The 16,580-nt window shown below is 55.3% G+C and overlaps 1 protein-coding gene across 3 annotated transcripts in view; it reads right to left on the reverse strand.

Annotated features, from left to right (window-relative positions):
- The window catches only part of Tbc1d22a (TBC1 domain family member 22A), a 323,373-nt gene that overhangs the window by 97,144 nt on the left and 209,649 nt on the right, over nucleotides 1-16,580 (reverse strand). For all 3 annotated transcript variants that reach the window (XM_010634302.3, XM_033766172.1, XM_033766171.1), the window contains one exon: nucleotides 14,824-14,951. In XM_010634302.3, coding sequence (XP_010632604.1) covers nucleotides 14,824-14,951 — 128 coding nt within the window. The remainder of the gene's footprint in view (nucleotides 1-14,823; nucleotides 14,952-16,580) is intronic.

The raw sequence follows: 16,580 nt of genomic DNA on the forward strand, positions 1-16,580 counted from the left end.
CCAGATGCCCCAGGCAGCACGTGAGATAGAGGGAAGGTTCAAATGAGGGCAGGACAGTACCGAGCTGTCAAAGACAAGGAGCAGGGCCCACTGAGCGGGGCCACGCGGTCTCTAGGCTTCAACCTCGACCCTAAGACAACTGGCAGGAGGACATGCGTAAGGTGCTGCAGCAGGCTGGCCTGCAGCAAGGGTGCACTGGAGCACAGAGAAGGGACTCGAAATGGTGTCTACTCTGATGGCACAAGGGACAGTGCCCTACTCAGAAGGGCACATGCGGGGCATGGTGGACGGCGTGCATGGGAGATGATACCATGGTCAGGAGAGCATGTAGGGTCACTAGCCCAATCCCCAAGCCTCTTAATCGTTCAGTGTTTCCTACTGGACTCACATGTTGGAAATGAAAGCAAACTGCCCTAAACAAACGCCTGTAAAACCCATGCCAACTGAAGCTGGGGCTCCCTGGACATATGCCGCTCTCCAACAAGCCACGTGACCAGAGTGACCAAGTCTCCCCGGCGCAGCACTCACGGGGCACTGGAGGCCCCGGTGACTGATGCCTGCTGGAGATACTCAGTGGGAGAGGGACCACTCTCTAATCTCCAGCTTCACAAATACACGCTTAGAGTGAATCAAACTTAGAAAATGACTCAGAAAACAAGCAGGGAGGCCCAGTGGGAGTTCATCACAGAGCACAGGTTTATCTGAACCCATGCTGTCAGCACCAGCTCCAGAGGCCTCAGGGCCCTGGGGAGGGCTGCTCCTCCTAGAGAAGCTTCTCTGCACTTGACCACGACGTCCAGAGTTTGCTGGCGGCGAGGAGGTTAACATTTGGAAATTTCAATGCTTGTGCAGTGACAGGAAGCCAATGGGTGGCCCAGGGCACTGTTCTAATGTCACAAAGCCTGGACTGCAGGCCTGGGAAGGGAGCCACACATCCACATGGTAGGCTGCGAGAGTCACACGAGGAGCCGTGCGGAGCGCTGGCCTCATTCTCTTGCCATTAACAAAAGGTCATGGAAACTTGGACTGGAAGCCTTGAGAACACTCCCCACACTAGGGACACACAAGGCCAAGCTCCTGAAAGCAATTCTTAGGTTAATTTTTCGCTGTGAATTTCTTCCAGAGCACATAAAGATGGGAGGTAATTAGCAGGCTACACTAGACCTCAGGAGAGGAGTCTATAAATCAAGGGCTGTGTGGACAGCAGGCGCCCTGTGGGGGGTACCACACCCACAGGCCAGGAGCAGGAGGAGCCTTGCCACCCCTGTGCAGGGCTCCCCACTACAGCACTGTTCCTAGTAATAGCAGCCCCCACAGCCTAGTGCTGGGAGCAGTCAGACCTCCCCGCCTGCTCTGGTTAAGGTACCGGTAGGCTAATGAAGTCAGGTGGGGGACATGGGGACAGAGGAATCTCAACTCACCTCAAGAAGTGCTTCACGGGAGGAGGGAGAAGGGAGTCCCTGGTCCTGGCACTGTTAAATGCTCCAGGTCCCCTGTCTGCCCAACCCTTTTCAGGCATGCTGTGGCCCTCCAGAGTATCTGCGGTGCCAAGACCACCTGTTCTCTGCCCTTGGCTTCCTGAGACCACAGAGCACTCACTGTCTCGGCAGGAGACGGGGGACTGGCTGTGCTGGACCATACTACCCTGTCCACAGACACAGACAGTCCTGGCTGCCAGCATCTTGTGGCAGCATGCCACCACAGAGCACACAGCACCAGTGCATATCTGTGTGTGACCGATGGGTCATCAGCGGGGCCAGCTCTGAGCATCGATTGAGGTCACTTAGCTCCCAGAGCCACTGCACAAATGAGATGGGTTTATGTGCGCCATCATGAGGAAGGCCTGCCGTGGGCGCCCTTCTTCAAAGCACCCATGGTGCTGGGTCCCAGAGGAGCCACACAGGTAGTGACAGCCACAGAGCTGGGGCGGCTTGGGGCTGTCAGGAGGGCACCCATGCCTCAGCTGGAACACCGCTGCGGTGTTTGCTTGTTGCGACTTTGTCCATGTGGCTGAAATGAATCCACCCTCTCACTTAGAACAGGTGAGCCTCTCTCTCTGACCCATTCACCAAGAGGAGGTCAAACCAAAGGGTCTGGGGAGGAGGTAGCTGGGACCCAAGCTGGGATCAGGTCCGTCCCTTGGCAAAGTTCCCTGGAGGCAGCAGATCAGGGGCTTGGGCAGAGTCCTGAGCGAGGCACGGGCAGACCCTGGAAGATGGCCACAGGCAGGGCCACACAGCCTCCGAAGACCTCCCACACACAGACAGCTTGCAAACCTCTCTGACCCACGAGCGGAGGCAGCCTGTGTGCCTGTGGACACTGCCGCTCCTCCTGTCAGGTTACCGGCACACCCGCCTCCCGCTCACACCGCTGCGCTGCCAGGGTTGTTCCCACACTCAGTAGCTGCTGAGCAGGTGGCTTCTGGACTGGAGGCTGTCAGTATCCTCTCCCTCAGCCCCAGACATGCTGCCATCAGGCCACAGAGGCAGAAGTCAGCCCCTTCCTACGAGGGTACAGCTCTTACTTAGTGTGTAACCTCAGTTCATCATTCTCTTCTCGGCTTGGCAGAAACCTTCCCAGGCTGTGCATTCTAGCAGAGCAGGGCTAACCCTGGTGTAGAGAGAGCAGCTCCCTGAAGGGATGGCAACATCCCTCGCCCCTCCACTGCCCATCTCCTTACACCAAGGTCGAGCCAGGGTCAGGAGAAACACACACCCTCAGGAAGCCAAGCCCCTCTCTGGGATCCGCTCACCAGCCCTGGTTTTCTTTAACCTTTTGTCCAAAAAAGTTACAGGAAGTGCTTAACATCATACTGCAGATCAAACACTCATGAATACATCATCTTAAAGCTTAGCAAAAATGGGACACAGCAAGCAAACTCCATGTGACTTCGGATGGGGCCCCCAGCCTGTTTCCCCCCCACTCTGGAGGACAAGTCCCCAGGCGGCCTGCAGGGCTCAGGAAGGCACAGGGATCCAGGGTTTAGTCCCTGGGGATTAGAGATTTGGGCCTCAGCTGGCTCTGATTCCTCTTCATGGAACCTGGCTAAGGGCAAGATTTAGCTTCCAGAGGCCAGGGACCCACAACAGCCGCCCTAGCAGAGAGATGTTTGATCTCAGAATTGTTTTTTCTACTCAGACTGCAGGCACCCACCCAGAGCCACAAATATCAACTCTAAAGCCCTTGCAGGGGCCTGCCCTCAGAGGCAGGCGGCACATGTGTCCCCTGATCACACCTTGTCCTCCTTACTCTTCACAGACAAGAGGCAACTCTGCCCTGCTGGTCTACTGGCTGGCCCTCACTCACTAGGGGTCTTGGCATCTCCCTGGGCAGGTCTCCACCAGCTCTCAGGGACACACAGGGATGCAGGGCCTTTCCCAAAGGCCTCATGGTCCAAACAGCCCCACCTGGCCAGGAGTCTGCACAAGGCAGTGACAACACATGCTCTAGGGGAAGTAACACATGTCTCAGGGCACCTCCAACAGGGCAAAGACTGCTGCCTGGGGGGTTTAGGGGTCATCACACCCCAATTGCCATGGTGCTAAGACAAAGTCCCAAGCCCTCTTTGATCCCACCATACAGCAGGCCCAGGCGACCGAGGAGCTTCTTCTGTTCAGCCCTCTGAGCCTGGTTCTGCAGAACAGTCAGTCATCGTAAGAGGGCACTTGTTCAGGACACCCTGCTCACACACACAGGGACACCTCAGACAGGCTGCACCTCATGTCTGCTGCCTCATGTCAGGGAGCATCAGCTGGACCATACCCTGAGGGGCTCCAGTGGCCTCCTCCCTTTGGGCCAGGGTGGTGAGTCTTTCCTGCCAGTGGTCTCCTTGACTCCATGCACGGGGCCTTGAATTTTCCATCCAGGGCTCCCTAACTCTTGGGATATTCTTCATCTACTTCTGAAGATCCGATGCTGGAGAGGATGGGGGTCAACACAAAGCATGGGTTGGGCCAACACCAACCCCACTCCAATTTCCAGGGCATCCACTGCTTCCTGGAAAAGTGGCAGTGGCTGACCCCTCGCAGGTGGCTGCAGTTAGACACCAAAGGTCAGAGTTGGGTCCATGGCAGGTCCCCCACATGGCCGGCTGACTGTCCTAGTGGCAGGGTCTGGCACACAGCAGACCATCCTTGAAGGGCCAGCGAACATTCCTGAATCAGATGGAAGAAAAGAAGCACCAAAGACTTGCCTTGCTGACAAGTGGCTTTGCTGGGTGAACATTTAAACTACTGAAAAAGAACTCTTTAATCTCTCCTTAGAAAATATCATTACCATTAAATTTTACTCCAGAGTTAACTAAGCATTCTTGTCTACTTTGAAGCAGGCACAAAGAAATTTATTCTGACTGTTCACCCACTATTGACTACAAGGTGTCACTCCACACCTTTGAGTGGCGCTGCCGGAGAGAACTGGATGTCTGAGAAACAAGGAGCCCTGTGCCTTAGGGCCCTGATCAACTCCTCCACCAGAAGTCCATGCTGGTTAAACTCCAGGTGACTGAGGGGGACACAGACGGGACTACTATATCTTCACTGTACTTTCCGGCAGAATCTAAATGCCTCTTCCCAGGCAACCACAGTTTACAATCTCTCACCAAATAACTCAGAAAGAAAGGGGTCATCTGGTACAAACTTAAAAATCAGAGGCTGCTCTCATCCGGATCTGCAGTGTCCCCTGGGGCCCATGTGTTGAAGGCCCAGTTCTCAGTGCTGCCGGGAGCAGGTGGAAACTGTAAGACCTTACAGAGTATCTTCAGGTCAGGGGGTGGGGACAGTGGGGCCCCAGCCACTTCCTCTTCCTCTCTCGTCCACTTCCTGACTGAGATGAGCAGTTTTGCTCCACCAGGTTCTCCCACCATGCCGTGCTGCCTTGCCACAGGCCCCTCAAAGCTTAGTGCCACCCAGTCGTGAACAGAACCTCCAAATAAACCTTTCCACTTAATAAGCTGACTACCCCAGGTGTCTGTTACAGGAATGGAATCTGACAAAGAGACCAAAAGGTGTAAATCACTCATCTTGCTTAAGGGTAGCTGGGGTTTGGGTTCAGATTCGGGTTTGTGTGCCAAGGGAGCTCTGGAGTTGACCTGGGTCAGGACTGGGTGAGAGTTGATGAGGTCCCAGTACCTAACTAGATAGTCGATCCTCCTGGGGCACATCTGGGCCAGAACTCTGGGTCCACACACCCTAGCCAGTGCAGGAGTGAACCAGAGCCAGAGAGGGAAGAAGCCACCCCTCGCTAGTATCCCAGCCCTGAATGAGTTCCCATGAAAAGCGATGAGACTGAACCATAAAGGAACAACCACTTAGGGTCCCAGAGGAGGTTCTGATATGCTTTGAGTGCACCTCTAAGTCCCCAGGATTCTGCCCTGGGCCACTCTACAGTGACAGATATCCCTCTCTGGCTCTACCCTGCAGACTCAATGCAGTGAATAAACCTTGCTGAATATCCTCCTTGGAAATGCTGCCCGCTGACAGTGATGTATGCCTGCTTCCTGTAGGCGGGCAGGACTGGAGAGCTTACACCCTCAAATCTTAATGAGCTTACAGAAAAGGATGCTGCACGGAGACCTGCTCCTCTGGGCTTAGTAGATTAACCTGATCCATCAGTCTCAATGTCACCCAATTCACAGAATCAGTGCTCCGTGGTGCCCCAGAAGGCTCAGAAGAGCTCCAAAGATACCACCCAGGGAACAGAGGGCAAAGGATCTGAGGGGGCCTTGCTCAAAGCCTGTCCTCTGCCCTGGCTCCCAAACGCCCCATAGCAGCCATATCCAGTCACACCTCACATGGAGCAGGCTCTGCACACATCACACATGCTGTGAACCACCCCACAGTCCCCTCCAAGGAACCTGCCCAGTGTGTCCCAGGCACAAGGTCCCTGAACTCTGGAGCCTACCTTGGTCACTTTTCTGCCACTCCTGCTCATCTTCAGCTCAGCCACTAAGCCATCCCCACAGGAGCCACCTCAGTGTCCTGGGAAGGTGAGGAGCCTGCCCATGCCCCAGCACCTGCCTGGTCCTGGCATCACATGCAGCTGTCACTGTCACGTGCCCCCTCTGGGCCAGACCATGAGCTCCCCGGGCCAGGTGCTTCCTCAGACACCACAGTGGACACATATAGATCATGCCTGCCTCCCACAAACACGGGAAAACATGAGCAGACCTGCCTCACATTTCATTACAACTCCAACTCTACCTCATGGCCTGATACTGATGACTTGAACCCTGTGTTCAAAATGGTTTCTGGGAAGGCACCCACTTTCCACCTCAACCTCAACCTCCCTAAAAGTATTTTAAAGCATGCACAGGGTCTACCCTGGGCTCCCCTGAAGGTGGTGTCATACAGGGTCCCAGCACAGAGCTTCCTCTTACCCCACCTAACCTGTCTGCCTCACCCTGACCACCTGCCTGGCTGCCCTTGGGATGCCCCTACTCAGGGTCCATCAGGACTCTCCAGCCTGCTCTGCCAAGTCTCCTCTGAATGCTACTCACACCACTTGCGGCAGGTGGCAGTGACAACACTCATCTACCGCTATGTGGGTTATACACTCACAGCGGGCTGAGCCATGGTGGCCTCCCCATGCCTGGAGGCTGGGGCTATAGTCAAGGTGGCGGCAGGGCTATGGTTACATCAAGGCTGCACCCACTGGACCCACATGGCTCAGGGTGACCTCGGGCTCCGAAGGCTGGCAGCTGCGAACCACTACTCAACCAGGGGCCTCTCCACCAATAGCTCCGCTCCATCCATGCGCACGGCCTGCCACAGGAGAGCAGTGCTGCAGCCCCTGCATCCCAGCCTGGTTTCCCTGGGCGCCTGTGGACTGAATGCTCTTCTCCCAGCCCCGCTCTGAAGCTTGCATCGCTCACGTGGGCTCCAGGTCAGGGCCTCCCCCGAGAACCTCGCAGTCTTGAGGGCCTGCCCTACACCAACCTCTGTCCCCTAGATGATGGTGAGTGACTGCCTGGGGTGGTGCTAGGCTCTCTCACTGGGACATGTGCCCTTTGAGGACAGGGGCCTCCTCTTTCCTGGGACTGCACCCCAGTACTAAGGGCGGGGCCTGACCCAGGGCAGACACTCAATAAACACACAAGTGCTGAATGGCTCAGTGGCCAGGACAGAGGTCTTTCTAGAGAAATGCCAAGGTCCTCCACTAAGTGCAGGGAGCACCACCCTCTCCCCAACACTGCCCCTGACCAACCTGCCCCACAGATGGTGAGACCCAGAAGGAAAATGAGTAAAACTGCCCAGGAGATGGGCACCGGGTATATGGCACTCAGTGCAGACCCTTGGCAGTAACCAACGGATATTCCAGGGAGTTGGGGGCAGCAGGCAGCTGGCATTTAACAGGACCTGACTTGACCACTCGCTCGCCCCTGGCCTGTCTGAGAAATAGCACAGCCAATGCCAGGGTTCAGCAGGAACCTAACCAGACATTCTACACTCAGAGACTCACATTAACCTCTCCCCAGGCACAGACTCATAGGACACTGCGTCCACAGGGCCTAGATCTCTGCCATGGGGTCTCTGCTGTCAGCCAAGGAGGTATGGACAAGGGGCCAGGTCCTTTCTCCAGGGCCTGCTCCTCTATACACTGTCCAGGGCAACCAGAGGCCCCAACACCACTATCATGGCCATTTTAGAGGCCCAGTGTGCCGCACAGGAGGCAGAGACAGAAATGAGCACAGTAACATAAAAGGGAGAAAAGTGCTGGGCAAGGCATGCTGGCTCCGAGACCCCCGGCTCCACTTTCTGTAAAACCTGGTTGCCCATCACTGCCTAGCAGTAAGCCTGGGACTTGGGCAGCTCTACCGTTTATAGGACCCCAGTGACAGCTGTGGGGGAGAGTTCTGGCTGTGGCCTACTCTGAGTTCCACCCAGGGAAATGTGACCTGTCCCAGGACCCACAGGTAGACACACCATCAGCTGGAAATAGCACTGTTGGCATCCAAGATGCTACGGAGAACAACAATCCACTGGGACTTCGGGGAACCACCAAGATAATCCCTTCTGTAGAAGGCCTAGACCCACTGGGCTGAGGTGGGTAACGTAAGGCTCATCACAGCCAGAGGTCCAACAATTCCACACCTCTCCAGTCACAGCGTGGCTCAGAGTGAAGGACTCTCCTGCCAGCAGGGAGTGCGCTGGGCCTGGGGTAAGGTGACCCTGCCCTCAGGGAAGGATGGGAAGGCACAGAAATGACCAGACCCCGAGCCCAGGGAGCCAGGCTCCACATCTCGTCCTTTGACTCCCCACCAGGCTGCGTGGGGAGCACTCTAGGGTCCGAGCAGCTTCCTGGATATCACTAGGAAGGAGTTTAACAAACGTCTTCAGCCAGACGAAGTCATCTTGCAATGCTCACTGGGCAAAAGGACATTTCTGTTTTCTTAGACTCACTGGGACACAGGAAAGGTAAAGCCTCAGAGGATTTCCCTCATTTATGACAGATATTTCATGTCCTGCATCCCCCCAGGAAAAGTGCGATGAGCACTCTACAGCAACACAGGTGGGCTCCTCGCAATGCACCCTGGGCCAGGCGGAGTGAGAGATCTCAGAGGAGGTGACATATGCCAAGCCTCAGACAGAGAGAGACTCCACAGCCCCAAGAACCTCATCCCACCCTGACCATTATGGGGACAGGGACACAAGTCTCTGGAACTTTGAGGAAAGGCACCTCTGCCCTCAAGAAGCTGCTGACGCTCTCTGTCATCTAAATCATAGTGACACCTTCACTTCTGAGTCACAGCCTCCCCACCCAGTGAAGCCATCCCTCCCTCGCACTGCCCAGTGTGCCTGCAGAGCCCTGGCTCTCCCTCCAGGGAACCACCCTCCAGTGCTCCGCCTTCCCCACCCTCACTGTCACAGCCACGCTTCTCTGGAGGGGTCCACAGCAGGCCCAAGCCATCAGCACATGGCCTCCTCCATCCAAGCTGGACGCAGCCAGCTCCTCCCACCTACCCTGCCCTGGGCCTTCAACCTGTCAACAGGGAAGGGAAGGGATCCTTCCAGGAATGCACTCTGACAGCCTCTGCCCTACCTCGCATAGTGTACTCCCCTCCAGAGGACACATGGAGAAGGTGGGGGTCTCCTTGATTGGAGGGACCCAGAGAGTACATGGTTTGTGCCTTGGGTATAGGGCTGCCTCCACCTCTGTGAACAGAACTGGGCCAGGTGAGAGTATACCTGCCCACGTGCAGCCAGGCTCCCACACAAAGCCCACTTCTGACCCTGTCCTGCCCAGGGAGGGAATCTTTGGGTCATGGGCCCTGCAGGAGGTTCCACCTCCCAGGCCTCCAGAGGTCAGGCATAGCCGAGGGATAGTGGGTGGGACTATGGCAGCTGCAGAGGCAGGCCACGAGCACTATACCCAGGGCTCAGAGCAGACAGAGTGGGAACTCAAATCAAGGGCAAAGCTCCAAGTTCACTAATGTCATTGTGTTTCCCACAGATGACAATCACAGGGACCGTCCACCAAATCCATGGTGAGGGCTGGAAGCTGAGCTTAATGCAGCTGTAAGCAGACAGTAGGGAGAGCACACATGTCTCATGCCCCTCACCTGGCAAGGCCCTTAAGAGTCTAAAGTTCCTCACAGGAGCCCCCAAGTTACCTTCCTGCCACCAAGTCACCGACAAGATCATATGGAGGCAAGAGGAGGGCAGGCGGATGCATTCTGGGAGAAGCACCTACACACTCCGGTGACCAACACGATGCCAGGGATCACGGTAGGGGCGCCAGCCACAGCAAGGAGCTGACTGCTACCCACAAACTATGACCGCACTAATAGAGAAGCTGAGGCCCTAATCCCCAAGGTGAAGGTATTCCAGTTTAAGAAGTAAGTGACATTAAGTGAGGTCAGGTACCTGGGGCCCTGGGGCAAAAGGACTACTGCACTCATATGAAAAGGGCTCACACAGACACAGGAAAGGCCACCTGACGACACAGTGAGGCGGCAGAGCTGCCGACACCTGGATCTCAGACTTCTGGCCTCCAGAACTCTGGCACCACAGCCCAAGCTAACAGCACCCAACTCACCCTAGGGAAAGGTGTGGGCCAGGGAATCTCCCATTCGACACAGTGCAGCTGCCAGTTCAGGGCTTCCAGGACAGCAGGAGCCAAGGACATAGGAAAGAGCAAGGCAGCAAGGAGAGGGGGCAGGGCAGGGTGCAGAGATTATGCCAGGCCCCTGAAGGCGGCCCCAGAGCCAAAGACTCTGCAGCCAATCTCCCCAATGGTCACTCCTAAACGACCCAGCTGATAAGCCAAGAATGACGGGCTGGTAAGTTTTCCCCGAATGTCCTTTTGATGTCCCAGGACTCCATCTGAGTCCCGTGTGACTCCCAGTCACATCTCTTCAAGCTCCTCCAGGCAGGGACAGTCTCTCATGCTGTCTTTGTACCAGGTAAGCCAGCACTTCTGAGGCCTGCCAGTGACTGTGTTCTAGAGAGTAATCCACAGGGATCTGCCGGGTGTCTGATCACTGGTCCACAGTGATGGGTTTGGGGAAGACCACAGAGGACAGCATTCTTCTCATCAAGGCAGCCTTGTAGTGACCTTGATGTGCCAGCTGAGGAATATCTGTCAGCATCTCCACTACATTACCCCATGTACGCGCGCACACACAGACACACACACACTGAGCACTTTGGGAAAGTCTCCTTGCACTGCCCAATTTAAAGGGGGGCCTATATAAATAATTCTTCTGCACAGCCAATGTCTCTCTTCTCCCCCTTTATCTACTGATTCAACCTCTGGTTTCTATCCATATGGACTCGAGATCCGTGTTTTACCCGCTCAGCTACAGTGCACTTCCAGACTACTCAGTGCCTGACTGTTCTGCCCTGGCCACTGAGTCACTGTGCGTGCCTGAGCTCTCCCCTACCTGCTCCGGGCTTAGCCCTAGCATCAGCCACTGCTCAGGGAGCCCTGGTTCCTCTGCCCGCACAGCGCTGTCAGAATCCGCAGACACCAGCTCAGTGAGGAGCAGCTGGGCTGCAGGACTTGGTTGCTTCTGGGCCCTTCCATTGTTACAGCAAAGACACACACATGTGCACACTGACCCATGCGCACCTGCACACGTCTGCAGCTGCCGCCACGTGTGGCCCTCTGTCCAAAGTGGGGCGATGTGGGTTCACGTGAAGATGAACTTCAACCCATCCCATCACCCCAGGGACTGTTCTGACTTGAAGAAATCCCAGTCCCAAGGCATGCTTGACACCAGCAGGGGTTCACCCGGCTGCCTCCCTCCCTCCTCTCACTCAGGCACCAGCCCAACCCCAGAGGAGGGTGCCCCAGCTCTCTACGGCAGTGGCAGCCCCACACGCTGGCCCTTGCTGCAGCTGTGCTCACCCCTCCAGCCCGCCCCTACCCTGGAAGGCAGCCTGAGCAGGGCTTTCCTGCTCCCAGACTCGGCCTCACCCGCTGTCCACAGCCCAAACGTAGGGTCCCCTCTTCTCCTTTCCTCCACTCAGGGCACTGCCTCCCTCCCAGCTCAGGCTTCAGGCAGCATCTACCACTACCTAACACCAAGCCAAACATCCATGCTGCTACAGTCCTGTCCCAGCCTCAAGCTGGCGAGCGCCACGAGGACAGCCCTTCTCTGTCCCATGTCCTGGGTCCCCGGCCCCAGGTCACTGGCACACAGCAGGCACTCTGCACATATCCCTTTGAAGTGCACATTTGCAGTGATGCAGAAACAGGGCTGCGGGGCAGAGGCACAGACACATCTCCTAAGCGGGTTTCCACCAGCTATCCCCAGGGCCTGCATTCCTGGCCTGGCCCTCCTATTCCACCTCTCAGATGCCAGCTAAAGGGGTTCTTCTTGCTTTGCTCCCCTACTTCTGACCTGAAAAATGACAGCTAATTTCTGGATTAAATAAAGAACAAGAGAACACATGCCAATCAATCCATCCTCAGCTCTTCTGTCCAAGGTGCTGGCCCTGCTGTGGTGAGGGTATGAAAGTTACCCCATCAGGGAAACACTCACAAAGACAGTCTTTTGCACACCTTCTTCCTTACAAGGCAATGGGGCTCTCACCCACTGCTCACAAGGACACTTTCTCTTATCCCTCATAAACGTCACCTGGCCTGACATAAAACAACAAAGGCCCTGCATGTGACTCTGGAAAACAGTGAAGGAGCTACGTTGGGGGTGCACCCAGGAAGGGTCCTGGCTCTCAGGCTGCGGCCTCACTGAACGCTGCTGTCCTAGGATTGGGGGCTGCATCTGGACCTTAGGAATCAGCAGCTCTCCAGCGGAGCCGCCCAGCTGCAGTCCAGGTGGCCACCATGACAGCCCAGACCAAGGCTGTCCCCCCTCCAATGGGGAGGAGACAAAGCTCAAAGCCAGTACCCGGGAGCTGGGGTTGCAGTGAGGATACAGGAGTCTGAGCCGAGTGTGCCAGGGAGAGCTCTGACCAGGCTGCCTGAGCTGCCCAAGCTCACTTCCAGCACAGGACAGCAATGTCCTGCCTGGACTGAGACACTGCCAGCGCCAGACTCTCTGTCCTCAGACCCCAAGGAGCAAGTGCAGCTCTGGTTACAACTACACAGGTACAGCATGTGCATGCCTTTAGATTCCAAGCACTGCTGCATCGGGCTCCTGCCCGTCCCACATGTGCCCTTACCATTCCTTCAGTGGCTGCTTAAGGCCAAGAGACTTAGAGAATTGGCCCGAGGCAGTAGGGTGTGGATGGTGGCAAAATAAACACAATGGAGGGCCTGGCAAAACTGGCAAGGCATGTAAGAAAGGCGTGACCCAATGCTGTAGCTGAGCCCAACTGCAAAAGGAACAGGTCCAAGATTCCTCCATGTGCAGGGTGGGTCTGCCGGGCAAAGCTGGCAGTCATGTTCCACAGAGGCCCCTGATGGTGGCCTCGTTGCCGAGGCTCTCCTGGGAGCCAGGGTCACTGTGACAGCACCAGGTCCTGTGACGGACCTGCCAAGCCAGTGGGGCTGTCTCTTGGTGCTCCCTTGACACTGTGGTATTGTACCTCATTCATCCGTCTAGTCCAGGAATGGAACAGGGCAGGGTAGGGGCTTCCTAATATCCTTTCACAGACACATGTCCAAATGGATTTTAAGCTGTCCCATGAGGGGTTAAAGAGTTACTGAAACCTGTAATGGCCCAGCTACTAAACACCCCAGTTTAGGGGAGAGTAATCACCCGATTGCTATCCTATGATTACTATGTATTTTCATTGCCAAAAGATGCAATACAATTTCATGGTTACTTGGCCCTGCAAAATGGAAATACCCCCAATTTTTAAGATATGAAAAGGTTTATGACCAGGGTACTGTCAGTTCAAGAATGGGGCCATGGGACAAATGAGTCAATTCATGACAAAATTTAATTTCAGGGAAATTAACTCAATAAAGAGACAATAATCGTACCTAAAGTTTTAATAACTATTAGGAGTTTTAGGAAGTGGCACAGCCCATGGATGAGCCAATTGGTCTTCTAGCTCCTCACAGAGCGACTGGCTTAATAACTAATTTATTCATAATGGGGACAGTGTTACAAGGAACTCTGTGTTTAACGAGGGGGGCCTGGGTACTGAACGACCTAACCAATCACAGATACGAAGAGTGTTTGCAATTTACAGGATATTAAGTTTTGTTTCCTGTAATCCTACAGCCAGCCGATCAATCGCTAGACCGATGGCCACTTTAACCAAATAGCCCCAGGTAAGGCTTCGCGTCCTAGCTAATGCTACTAGGCAGAAATTCAGCAGCTGCCAAGCAGGTAGGAAGGCAGAACCACTGACCAGTTATCATTCCTGTGGGCAGCATTAGACTGCACAAGTTGCAAAGAGTCTGAACACACAACTCAGAGCCACAAAACACCCACTGTGGGGCACAGGGCCCAAAAGCAGGGTCAGGAGCAAAGCTCTAGGCTGTTGTTTGAGATGATCCCCATGGAAACAAGCACAGCACAAGAGACTGCAGCATGGCAGGCTTACAGCACCCTGTGCTGTGGGAGGAACGCGGCATCCAGACCGCTGTCCCTCAGAGAGGGGAAAGTTGGGAGGACCGCTGAGGCTCTGGCTGCTCTAGCATCTCCTGCCTCCCACCACCACCTTCATAGACGTCCATGTGTAAGACCCCAATGCTGGAGTGAGGCCCAGTACCTGGGATTTACACCGCCACCCCACGCCTGGCACCAGTCTCCCCAGACAGCGCCCTTTCCAAAGCCCACAAAGGACTGTGCCCGCCTGAGCAAGGTGTTAAGAGCCTCTCTCTCGAACACAGGTCAAGACTCCTACCCCACATAATGGTGCTCCTGTTTGTAAGTGAGGTTGAAGGCTCACACCTAAACCAAACAGCACGGGCACATCTCCTGTGGAAATCGTGAAAAAAGTGCCAAGATGCGAGAACGAGCAACAGACACTCGAGGGAACAAAGGCAGTTTGTTCCAGAAAACTCAACCTCCTCAAAGAATGAATGTCATCAAACCTAGTGGAGAGCAGAAAATTTCATACTGCAATGGATCCATCTGTGCGTTCTTAAATCTTCACTATAAGTAACTGAAAACATGGGCAACGTGTGAGTCCTGTGTGTGAAGTCTGGGGCAGAAGTAGCTCAAACTTGCGGCGGAGCTACCAGCATTACCGCACTCCTAGGCTTGGGCTCAGAATGTAAACTGCTGGCAAGCAATGGGGACTCGGTCGCCACACGGATGGGATGAGATCCAGAGGCAAAGGGAACAACATGAAGTCCTTCTCCATGTTCCACGTCTGCTCAGACCGTAAGGCGACCAGAAACAGGCTTGCCAAGGACCATGAGGGCTTTGGCTGGGAGGGGACTCCCAGGCGGGGAGGCACTCACCTGGTAGGTGTCCCACAGGCGGACAGTGCAGTGCAGCGGCAGCTCTCGCATCAGCAGGTTGTTCATCCAGCGAAAGGCAAACTGCAGGTAGCGCACCTCGTGCTGGTCCAGGTGCTGGTGCACAGGTTCTGCACAGAGCAAACACAGCCGCAGGTGTCAGGACGCCAAGCCGCTAGTCCCTGGCGCCCGGTGCACCCTCAGAACCTCACCCCATCATCAGCATGGCCCAAGCACAACCCTAGGAAGCAGAGGATGAATTCCCCAAATGAAGGCTCTCTCCTGTTTAAAAGAATGAGCAACGAGGGGAGATGGCGACGGTGACAGGCGGGCTCTGAGTTAGGGCTCTGGGCACCTTGAGGACAGCTGGCACTGGAAGAGCCAAGTGCCAATGACAGCACTAACAGAAGCACGGGCCCACATCAGCTACATGGTCTCTCTTCGCATCAGAGTACGGTGGGCAGTAACTCAACAGTCCACACCTAAGATCCCCACCTCTGCCTCAGCCTCCTCTGAGGAGCCACGGACACTTAGAGCCCGACAGGCCCAGGTACACACACTCCGACAAGTGCCTTCCAGGGGCACAGGTTCTGCTGGCCAGGTGACCACTCCCACTCCCAGCATTCTGCCCATGCAGGCCCAGGAAAGATGGCTGCCGCGTCATAAAAACAAGCCAGCAGAGGTTAGTTGATGCAGACCGTCAAGACCAGGCCTGATCTTACCCAGTTTCCAAGGGCAAAATAGCAGATACTCGGGCGGGGCCCTCCAGCGTATTTGAAATTCAAATCTGAGGAACACTGGAGAACCAGCAGTTTAGAAAATGACTAAATTTACTGAAAAAGGTTGCTTAACACAGAAAAAAGAGGGCTGAGTTTTCATGAATATGCAGTTGGCTGCTCTTGCCCGGGAAGGGCAGGCCAGAATGACTGGGACAACTCTGGAGAGGAAGCGGGTACTGGAGCGCAAGGGGATGGGCAGGTACAGCCCAGCAGGTGGCCCAGTCTGTGCTGTGCGAACACCTGACGACCACGAGCCCCATACCCATCCTGGTTGTGCAGCTCCTCAGCTCCCCCGTGGGCATGAGCAGTGTGGTACCAGCAGCCCAGGTCCTTTCCTGTCACAGCGCCACCCCAGCATCCCTGGGCAGCCACTCCTCCAACTTCTAACCACAATGCCACAGTAGGACCTCACCCTGACAGGCAGGACAGGAGCATTTAAGGACCCAGATGCAGCGAAGACTCTCACTTTACCAGTGCGGGTTCCGTTGGGTTTGCACCAGGGTACAGACCCCTTCCTGCCACTTTCAGGAGACACAGGCATGTCCACTCCTTCCCTCCAGCTAAACACCAATCCCATGGTCTGCCACTGAGAAATCAGCCCTTCCCTGGGCTCTACACAGGGCACAGGCTGTGTGACCCTGCTAGGTCTTCCCCAAAAGACTGAGACTACCCCAAGGGCAGGACTGTGTCCCCTTGCAAAACGGAAATGAACAGGGCCGGGTCTGCAGGGAGCACAGACACATTTGTTAAATGAGCAGTCCTGTGATTGTGCGTGTCCCAGGACTGGGGATCCAACTCATGGCTTTGTGCTTGCAAGGCAGGCAAGGTGCCACTGAGCTAAATCCCCAGCTCTGTCTCTTTTGTATTTTCTTTCTTTTGATATGTGGTCTTGCTATGTAGTTCAGGCTGGCCTTGAACTCGCAGTGATCCTCCTGCCTCAGCCTCCCAAGTGCTAAATGAGCAGCCTGATGCCAGGACCAG

The sequence above is a fragment of the Fukomys damarensis genome, unplaced genomic scaffold, assembly GCF_012274545.1.
Source record: "Fukomys damarensis isolate Sample0158 unplaced genomic scaffold, DMR_v1.0_HiC HiC_scaffold_19, whole genome shotgun sequence".
Lineage (NCBI taxonomy): Eukaryota > Metazoa > Chordata > Mammalia > Rodentia > Bathyergidae > Fukomys > Fukomys damarensis.